Consider the following 11,003-nt stretch of genomic DNA (forward strand, 5'->3'; position numbering starts at 1 on the left):
TAGAATTTATTATGTTATCATTATTATTATTTATTTATTTATTACTGTCTCTTATTTAGTATTCATTGTCATTATCATTATTATCATCATTATTATTTATTTATTTATTACTATCTCTTATTTAGTATTCATTATCATTATCATTATTATCATCATTATTATTCACTTATTTATTACTATATACATATATATCTACTTATTTATGTGTGGATTTACATTATCTACTTATTTACTACTATCTATTATTTAGTATTCATTATTATTATTATCATTATTATCATCATTATTATTACTTATTTATCACTATATATATATATGTACATATATAGTATGTAGTATTCACTATTATTATCATTATTATTTATTTATTTATTATTATTGTTTTCATTGCTACATATGCTATGATTTATTACTATAATTTACTTACTATGACTTTATTACTATAACGATATTTACTATGAGTTACTCGTTTTTCTTCTTTTCTTATTCGTGAATTCAAAAAATTCAACCATACTGTTAAGAAATAAAGTTTTTTTTTTTTTTTTTTCATTTTCGAAATGCATTTCTTGTGAGTTACGAAATTGCTAACATATAATTTTTAGAAAGAGGAGAAAAAACACTGTTCGATTTGTTTTCATTAGATTACTTAGGAAGACAAGAAAAATTCGAAATTCAATGAACAAAGTTTTTTTTTTGATAGTTTCAAAGAAAGTATGGCAAATCAAATTCTAATTCCATCCATTCATATGCATAGATTAGAAAAAGATTAGTTAATTGATAGATGGCGGTGATTGCATTTATGGAATAATAATAATATTAACACTAATAAAGGATTGATGTGACATTAACTGGGCATATTGAAATGAATTTGTTGACATTGATCGGATAGAAAAAGATCAATGTCAAACATCGATTGATACTTTCAATGTAAAATTTCTAATTTGGTAAATAATTAAGGTAATATAATTAATAACATTTCATAATATTTATTATCACTTTTCATCTTTATTTCCAATCGTAGGTTCAATTTTCTCCATGTCATTTCAGTTCATTTTGATAAGATCATTGAACTTTTCGTACAAATCAAAATATAAAGATATAAATTTTATGAATAATGTGAAGCAATAAGAGATTTAAATGGTATGACAATGTAATTTTGGTACTTAATTTCAGTCAACCTTGAACTTAAAAACAATGTATTTTGAATGGAAAATTCTTTATTAATTACTGTATTCTTTTGCTTGTCTGGAAAAATCACCGTTGTTTTTTTCAGGTAAAAATTTTAGAAGCAACAATTTCATAGAATGTTATAAGTTTGACCACAAATTTCTCTATTATTCTGCAAAACAGAGGTTTTAGATTAGTTTTAAAAACTTAGGCAAAGATATCAATTAATAGCTTAAATTTTCGGTGAATAACTTGAAAATTTTCAATTAAATTTTCATATTTCTACTAGTCTATCAGTAAGATTGCATAATGTAATAGAGATTGTAAAAGAATGAAAAAAAAAATATTCCAGAGAAATTAAGCGACAAATATTTCAATAAATGGACTGATTATTTTAAATAATTTTGATATCAATTTTTTCCTACTATCAATCTCAGTTTAGAATAGCAATTGGAGTCAAAAAAATGAGAAGAAATTATGAAAATACGTAAAAGATAAAGGAAATAAAGAAAACAAGATTTATTGACAATTTTTGAAAATATTATGACTTCACCTAAATGTCATTATGTATCACTTGATCATATGTAAAGTTCACATAATAATTAATTAATTAATTATTATGCACAAATTTGGTGTAATAATGATAGCTCATTTTTGAATTGGTCAATGATTTATAATTTATTTAATTACTGTTTAGTAACAGTAAGGTAAATGATAAAATATGATTGCAATGATAACAATGATATCATAAACAGAATGCTGCAAAATATTTGTGACACACCTTAATAGTGCACTAATTAAAACTAGTTTCTATCACGATCAGCACACTATCAGCATCTTTCACTCGGGCACGTTTATCTTGACCCAAGAACCTGTTATTTATATGTTGTATATAAATACAACAGTGATAAACTTCACGATTAGATCCATTTAATTATTTAATAATTCATTTGATAAATCTACATTGTCACTGTTATCTGAAATTATTATTGTTAATCCACTTTATTACTACCATTATCATTATCAAATTTAAATTGTTAACAAAGCACACCTAAACTTATTTAATTTTTCTTAAATACTTGCCGAATAGTAATCATTATTTCAAAAGGTTATCACTTTCTTATTGGAAATTATCAACTACTTAATAATCAGTCGACCATCATTTTGTTGAATTTAAAAGCCAACAAACTTATTTATAATCCGGAATATCCTTTAATATTGCTCATCCATTAATGAGAACTTCCTCATTCATTTTATTGTTATATCAAAAATAAACTATTCTCACTTATCAAATCTAACAAATGATGCATAAACAAATACAATCACAGCTGATAATGAATAGCAATGTCCTTCAATATTTCATCAACGTTTTATCCAGTTGTTGTCTCTTCACTATAGCATCCTTTGTTGTCACTGTTAGTGTCCTTTACAATTTTCGAAATTCAACTTGTCAACCACTGCTGGTCATTCCAATATATACACACACATACATACACAGAGCTAAAGAATTTCATCCAAATTTCGGGCAATATTGTTTGATTTAAACTAAACTTAATCAATCATATTGTGTTGTATTTTCCGGAAATCGAAGAAGAATCCGTTTCAGGAAAAGTTTATTGTCATTGTTAGCGATAATAATGAAATCATACGGTTTAAATTAACAATGACCGATTACTACTGCTATTGTAGTTTTTTATTACTTAGACAAAATATGATTTCTCACTTTTACACTATTATTCTCAATTTTTTTCAATTTTTTCCATTTTTTTTTTTTTTAAGAATAAGAAAAAAAGAGAAAGAATTGTGTGTAACATACAAAATGATATGAAAAAAAAAATTATACGTAAAAATAATTCGTAAATTGCAATAAATAAAAACGTAAAAAAGCAAAAAATCAGTTTTATAAGCTTCTTTTCATCATAAATATGTTAGTAAATTAATATAAATATGTGCTAATGATGAGAAAGAATTTCATTTAATCAAAATTTATTATTTCCTTTCATTTTATTCTCTATCAAATGAGATTTTCTCTGCTATTTTCATCTCTTTTCACAATATCATTATTATTATTATTACTATTTTTATCTTTTTCATTCATTTATCCTCTCTCTCTCTTTTTCTCTCTACTTTGTATCTTTGTATTATCTTTTATAATTTTTAATCATTAAAGAATAATTTGTATCATTTTTCATTAATTATGATACTAGGAACTTTTACAATATTAGCCTACCTTTTTTTTTTTCTCTCTCTCTCTATTACTAATATGATTCATCGAATTCAATCAATTCATTTATTTAAAATTCATTAATTACATATTTAGTTCGTTTTTCAAAGCATTAAATTCTTAGATGTCATGATATCGCTTATCAGAGTGATACATTGATTAATGTAAGTCATAGTGAAATCTCCTAAATAGAAATGATATTAGGATGTGTTTTATTCAGTTAAAGCCTAGATTTTTATTTTTTTATTTTTTTAAATGATTTAAAGTTATTTGAAAGCTACGAAATTTTATTATCTCACCAATTCTATTTGCTTTAATTCAACCTTCTATTCCAATCTATTTTTTGAAAAATGTAATTAAAATTATAATCATAGAGAAATGTGAAACTAAGAAATTATACTATTATTATTCATCTCTTTCAACATTTATCAAATTTATAACAAAACAACATTAATTAATAAGTAGGAAATATATAAAAATATTTCTGCTCTCGATTTCTAAATTCAGTTTTACAATTTTTCAAAGTCCAATACAATTCATCATTTTGATTCACTTATCACTTGTTAATCATTTTTGCTGAATTTTATTAGCCATTTTTACTTCCATACTTCATTTGTTGCAGTTTAAACAAATTTTCTTTTCAAAATATTTATTGCTCGAAGTATTTACTTTGGCATAAATATTTCGACCAAAAAAAAAAGGAACAAATATACTACTTCTTTTTTTTTTTTTTTTTTTTTAAAAATCTCTTTTAAATTGCAGAATAATTTCTATTTTTTTCTTTTTTTTGTAAAAATTACAATTTATATTTTTGTTCACATCTCTCTCTTTTGACTATGAGAAATGAAATAGAATTCATCATACTATACGACAATACAATGTCAACAAAATTGTCCTTCAACTAATGGACATAAGCATAGCCAATGTCCATTAATTTAGTGACCGGAAATGACCACGGAAAATGATCTTTCAAAACAAGGCCAAAAATGCTAAGCAGCTTAATGAAAAATGTTTAATCTGATTCATTATTCAGGATATGAATGATTTAATAAAGCTTATCGGAGACTTTTTGCTAAAATTAACTATATTACTTTCTCAACTATTCTCTAGTATTATTTCAATCTTTGCTACATTTCGTTCAACAAATAAATTTATTCAGTTTGAAACAGTTAAAAAGAACTTTCCGAATACATGCATTAAAAATTTTGCATTGGTTAATTTTTTAAAATTCATTTATTTAGAAGTAAACAATGACCTCAGTGCCTGTAAGGGCACTTAATGCTTTGTGCAGCGAAAGATCACGAAATATTCAAGAATGGCTGACGGAATTAACGATAAGCAGTGAACCGGAATGCAATTTTATTTTATACGCTAAATCATTTCTGGATATCACCGAGCAACAACAATTATCAGTGATATCAAATAATTGCAAGGATGAAAGTGAGCGAATTCATCTGAGTGGTACAAGGTATTTCATGCTAATATTTATATCATTTAATGCTTAAATTTTCTAAATTTTACTCTGTTTCCATTTCTGAGATAGTAAATTTAATTTCAGCTTCTGTATACTGTTATCAATCCATTAATTTCATTCTTTTTTCTTGTTATTTTTAACCATGAAGTGTTAGTTAATGTAATAAACTGTGAGTTAAAAAAAAAAAAAAAGGTTGTTTAATCTACTTTTTACTTTTTTTTTTTTTGAGTTTTAAAATAAAAGATTTGCAGTATTTTTTAATTTTATTCTCTTTGATAAAAAATAAATAATAATTAGATAGAGAAAATTTCACTAATCAATTATACATATTCAAATTATAGCTGGAAAAATAATTTATAGTTTTTCGCCATTACTGCAACATTATTAGACTACTAACAATTTTAGTTCAAAACTTTAAAGGAATCAGTTTTTTTTTTTTTTTTTTTTTTTTGCAGACTTTGCTTTTAAATTGAAAAAGTATTTTTTTTTTCTTAAAGTTAAATGATTAAAAAATAATGATTGTTATATAGTTAAAATATTGAATTGTTAATATAGAATAAACTGCAGTTCGTTGCCACCAGCAAAATCAAAACGATGTATCGCCCGGATGACATCGTCATCTTCAGGACATATTATGACAGCTTCAACACCAGTATCACTGACTAATACTGAAAAGCATCGTACCACAGTGTGTTATCAATTTGATGAAGGAAAAATTACTCCAATTAAGTTAGTTACATTAAATAATAAAAAATTATTAGGCAAAATATGCTATAAATTATAATAATTAAATTTAAAAGAAAAATTAAAAAAAGATTCATATCGTTAAAAATATTTTAAGTTTTTCCATAAAAAAAAAAAAAAAAAAAACTTTTCTAATTTTTTCTTTTTTAAATGTAATTTTAATAAGCATTAATAAAATAATACTGTGATGTGATAATTTTAGATGTAATCCAGCACCAATATCAGCATTTATTCGTGTGAAATCATGCAATAATTCTGATAACAATGATACGGATCAAATGAAATCAGAAATGAATGAATTATCATCGAAGACATTTGATAAATCAATGACACCTGTAATACCTGCATGTAATGCACCAATGAATTTCTCACTAACAAATCGATCAATTACACCAAAAATTTTCAGCAAAGCATACGGTTGTAGATATAGATTACATGGTAGAACACAACGATTATCATATCGATCAAATCTTCAGCAGCACAAAAAACAACAACGACAGAATGAAATGGTTAAAGTTAATCGGAAATCAAATAATCAAATAGCAACGGTAAGGAATATTGTGTAGTTTTTTTTAACGAAAGATAACGTAACATGTTGGCAATATCCATTATTTATTTATTGTTTACTATTTGCTAACGTGTAACATATCTAAAATAGTTAAATATATTATCAAAAATAATTCTACCTTTTATTCTTTTCTTTTCTGCTCTACAAAGCTTGAAACGATTATAAAGATATTGATAATTATGTGAAATATAATTATTTCTGATCTAATTTACTATTTTCTATGATTATAATCATTTGAATTCTACTTATTGTTTTTAAATTCCTTCTGCTATTGTCTTCGAAATAATTTATTAAAATGCATCATTTAGTTGCTATATTTGTGTATAATATCAATGTAATGACTAAAAAATATTCCATTTTCCGCATTTCAGATTATGAACAAAACGATAACCACAAGCGATTCGAATTCTAATACTTTACTTGTTGAATCATCATCGACGTTAGAAGTTAATAATGATAAGCGAATAATGAAATCGGATGATCAATCTATATCTATTGCAAGTGAACAAAAATTGATTTGTTCAAGAAATCAACCGAATCATTCTAATCAGTTATTGCTACACAATACCAATGATAATGATGATGATCTGGTTAACTATGAAACGATTTATGAGAAACAAACAGATTCGTCCCGGAAATGTGCTAATAATGAAGTGAGAAATTCTAGTAAGCAGGAAAATGATTCACAATCATCGATTCTATCATTTGTAGATTTCAGAAAACCACCGGAAACACCAACTTCAATTCAGGTATATGAGCTTTTCAGTTCTTCCTATTCTTTTTTTTTCTTGCTTATGAAAACCAAAAAGTGGAAAAATTGTAGAAAAAATTGGAGTCAAGTAAGAGTATTGATTCGCCTAGCAGTTATAATCGAAATCAACTTTCAAGGAATCGTTGTGTTCGGGTATCACATAAGACAAAAAATCACGGGCAGGTAAATTTAATAAGAAATAATATTATCTTTGTTTATTATTATACATTAAAAATAAAATTGTAGCAAAAATCACAATGATTAGTGCAATTGTAACAATAATGAATAAATTATAATAGAGAATAAATTATAATAGAGAATTATAATAATAAATTCTTTCATGCTAAATTGATCTCTAAGTTTCTTTTTTCTTTTTTTGTTTTTTCAAAGTTTTACAGCTTGGAGCTTATCGCATCAATGGAGAAACAGTATTACAGGTACATCTTGATGCACCATCAAGTTCACAAGCAATAAAATCAATTTCAAATACTTCAAGGTGATAATTTTTGAATTAGGTTTAATTTGATGAAGCAATTCGTACAAGTATATTTTTTTAAATTTCACATTAACTTTAGATGCTTTAATCATGATACTAATGATGGTATTGAATCAGCATCAACCGGTGTATCAATATCAGCAGCACTTGGATCAGTTGATTCAAGTACAAATAGTAGTGTAGATTCGGGACAAGGATCAACAGAGTTAAGCACCCAGAATTGTTCATTCAAAGATTCATTTAATTATGATAAGACAATTGGAGAGAATAGCTTACCAAGCTATGCTCGAGTTGCTAGTAAGTTATAGCAAGATATTAAAAAAAATTTAAACAAAAGTTGAAAATATTTATGACTGATATTAAAATATTTCAACTATCAATTTCTTTTCTGTTTTTTTTTTTTTTGAAGTCAATTTGGTTGACAATATTTTAATCTAATAATGTCAATTTTTCTAAAGTTAATTACCACCAATTCTATCAATTTCAGTCTGTTCAAAATTATAGCTATTAATTTTTTGCAAAAAGTTTCAATTCATCTATCGTTCATTGAGATTATACTTTACATTTACTACGGCGATATGATCCCATAGTTATGGAAAAATGAATAAATGGAAGATTTCAAGATACAATTGATCACGTGCTACGTGTATGCAGCACGTTTCACGCAGCACTAAACAATGAAATGAATGAAAAGTGGACTAGTGATATAATATGTGAAGCAAAAGTATTGATCGCTACAATTCAATCTTTACCGTGCATTACGTTTCTTTCTCCTCACGTAAGTATACTTAACTGTTTGCGTATATTTTTTTCATCAAATAAGAACATACGTCAAGCGACTTGCTTAATATTTTAAGCTAATAATTGAACTTTCCAGCTGTAATTGAAATGTTAAAATATTAAATTGAAAATTACGCAAATTTATTGATTTACTTAGCTACTATCTTTAACTCATCTTTAGTTATTAATTGCAATAAATAATCCGTCAATAGTTTTATTCCATAACTAGCAATTTAATGAGTATGATGAGTAATTTGAAAATTACTTGATAATTTATATTCATTTAAGGATATAGCAACAGTACAACAAATGATTTCCGATTTAGAATCAGATGAAAAGGACAAAGGAAAGCCAATTAATGCGTCTAATTTTCTAATTGTTCTATTGCGGAAGATAATTCATGAAATTTTAATTATCTTTGCAAGGATAATATCAACATACCTCGCCGAATGTTCCAATCGAGATCGATTATTAGTCATTGCGCTTGAACATTTCATACATTTGATGCTTTTTGGTGATGAAATTTGTCACATTATTATACAGGTATAAGGAAAAGTTTTTCTCATTTTTTAATAACAATTTCAATAAGTTATAAATAGCAAATAATAGGATCATTGATTTTTTTCTATAAATAGCAAATAATAGCAAATTGATTTTTTTTTCAAAATTTTCACAAAATAACAAATATTAGAAATTCAAAATAGCAGTGGCACAAATAAATTTGTGATGATTTAGAAGCTATATGTGCTAAGTTAATTAGAATTAATTAGAACCGAGAGATACTGAATTTTACAATCTCATTTTAATCGGACAAAATATCAATCTTAACTATCACTATAATTGTGCTACTATTTTTCTGTCTTTTTTTTTTCTTCTATAAATATATTAGGAAACTTTATTTCTAAAATAAAAAAAGAATAGTTTAATTATTCAGTGTGGTGGTTTGGATTCATTGTTGTATTTTTGTGAGGTACCGTCTATTTCAAATGGTACCCTTCGGTTGCTACTTCGTGCTCTAACAATTCTATGCGGTAACTGTCGAGGTGCAATGAAACTTTTAGCGGTTAGTAACTGATGTCGCATAAACTTGCAAACATTTTCAACTGATTTAGAAATTAAATTTCCTGAAATTTCATAGTAGGCAAATATCCCTTAGCTAAATCTTTCAACCTTCTTTTATTTGAATATGAATATTTGATCAACTTCTTAATGATAATAGTGGATATAATTTTTTCAATGAATAGAAACTATCAAAGTAAAAAATCAAATTTTTATAAATATAAAAAAATGTTGAAATATTTTAGATTTTTATTGAAAAAAAATTTTTTTTTAGCTTAATAAATTTGAATTAATCATTCAATTCCTGTTTACCTCAACAATAGCTTGCTCAGCAGAAGCAGCTGGTATATTAACGCAATTAACAAATCCAAATCAAAATTATGTTCGTCTCGGTAGCATTATGCGAAAAGTTGTTGTACGAATTCTCGGTATTCAACTTATCATCACAAATAATTCATTTTTAATTAAATTTCAATCCTAAATTAGACAATTTTAAATGGTATCACAGTGTTTCCATCATTCTTTTATCTTTTATTAGAATTAAATGCAAAGTTTCATCGGCAAAGATTTGCAATAAGATTGCATATCGAATAGTTACAAATTTTTATTAATTCCTTTCATATTTATATTAAAATCATTTTTCTATTAAATATAGCAAACATTTGCGCATTTTTGCTTTGCAAATTTTTTAAATTATTTAAATTACAAATTTTAGAAATTGTTGATAAAAGTAAGGTAGCTGAATCATTATTGCTAGCCTTAGCAGCACTAGCAAATATAACAGTGCAAGAAGCTGGAACAATTGACGTCCTTTACGAGCACAACGCCATCAAACGTTTTATTCAAGCGTATAAACGACCGAAATGTCATAATGTATTCATAGAGGAACAGGTATAATCTAAACTAACTTATCTTCATTTAGCAGCTGATAGAACTAGTTTAGTAATAAATGAACAAAACAACTAATAATAATAATTAAATTTTTTTTTCTTGGAAAAAATCTATTTTATTTAAAAAAAAAAAAACAAAAGATTGAAATTTTTTAGTTGCTGACAATTTTCATCAGTCTAGCAAATGGTGCTTATATTGAAGCATTAATTGGACAAGGTGCAGTTAACCTTTTACTTTCATTGTTACAAATCCACAGTCAAACGCATCTTAATTACTGCAAAAGGATTCAGTTACGTGCTACGCAATGTTTACGGAAAATTGCTAACTATGGAATTGGCCTTAAGGCTATTCATGAAATGAATGGTGGAAATTTCAATCTTTGCAAATTTCATTAAAATTTTATTGATATGATTTTTCTTTTTTTTTTTGGTTTCAAATTTAATGTTTTATTTAATTTTAGTTATAATAAATGACGTTTGTTTTGCAATTAAATTTTCACAGAATTTTGAATTCTTATTGATTAAGACAAACTTAAACTTTTTCTACTCTTCTTTAAACTGTTTCATATAAGTTTTTTTCTCGTTTAAATTTCCACTTTTCTAATACTTTTTCTTATTCAAATCTAAAGTTTATTTATGAAATGAATTTTAGGTTATTCGATGATAACGAAGGTAATACAAGATAACAATGCGCTAATCGATGCAAAAAATAATTTGTGGTGGATAACAGAGCAATTAGAAAAGAAGTATCAATTAGAAAGTGCTGTTTAGTGCTAGAGTAAAATTTTAGCTTAATTTAGCTAGTTTAGCTTGCTACACAAAATTTTTCCATTTAACTACGCTAATTTAA

At 25.4% G+C, this 11,003-nt stretch overlaps 1 protein-coding gene across 2 annotated transcripts; it reads left to right on the forward strand.

Moving 5' to 3' along the window:
• Positions 1 to 4,641: 4,641 nt before the first annotated feature.
• On the forward strand, positions 4,642 to 10,924 carry Bma-insc-1 (Uncharacterized protein; the record flags this gene model as incomplete). 2 transcript variants are annotated; one of them, XM_043078308.1, is made up of 14 exons in its annotated part: positions 4,642 to 4,859; positions 5,433 to 5,594; positions 5,812 to 6,157; positions 6,549 to 6,926; positions 7,001 to 7,111; positions 7,327 to 7,424; positions 7,504 to 7,721; positions 8,048 to 8,202; positions 8,493 to 8,747; positions 9,139 to 9,267; positions 9,538 to 9,691; positions 9,979 to 10,154; positions 10,310 to 10,517; positions 10,806 to 10,924. In XM_043078308.1, 14 exons carry the CDS (start codon positions 4,642 to 4,644, stop codon positions 10,922 to 10,924), a joined length of 2,727 nt encoding a protein of 908 aa, XP_042934242.1. The 2 variants fall into 2 exon arrangements, with proteins under 2 accessions (XP_042934242.1, XP_042934243.1); XM_043078309.1 differs by having other exon boundaries at positions 6,549 to 6,830.
• Positions 10,925 to 11,003: the final 79 nt, after the last annotated feature.

The sequence above is a fragment of the Brugia malayi genome (assembly GCF_000002995.4).
Source record: "Brugia malayi strain FR3 genome assembly, contig: Bm_v4_Chr2_contig_001, whole genome shotgun sequence".
NCBI classification, from domain to species: Eukaryota; Metazoa; Nematoda; class Chromadorea; order Rhabditida; family Onchocercidae; genus Brugia; species Brugia malayi.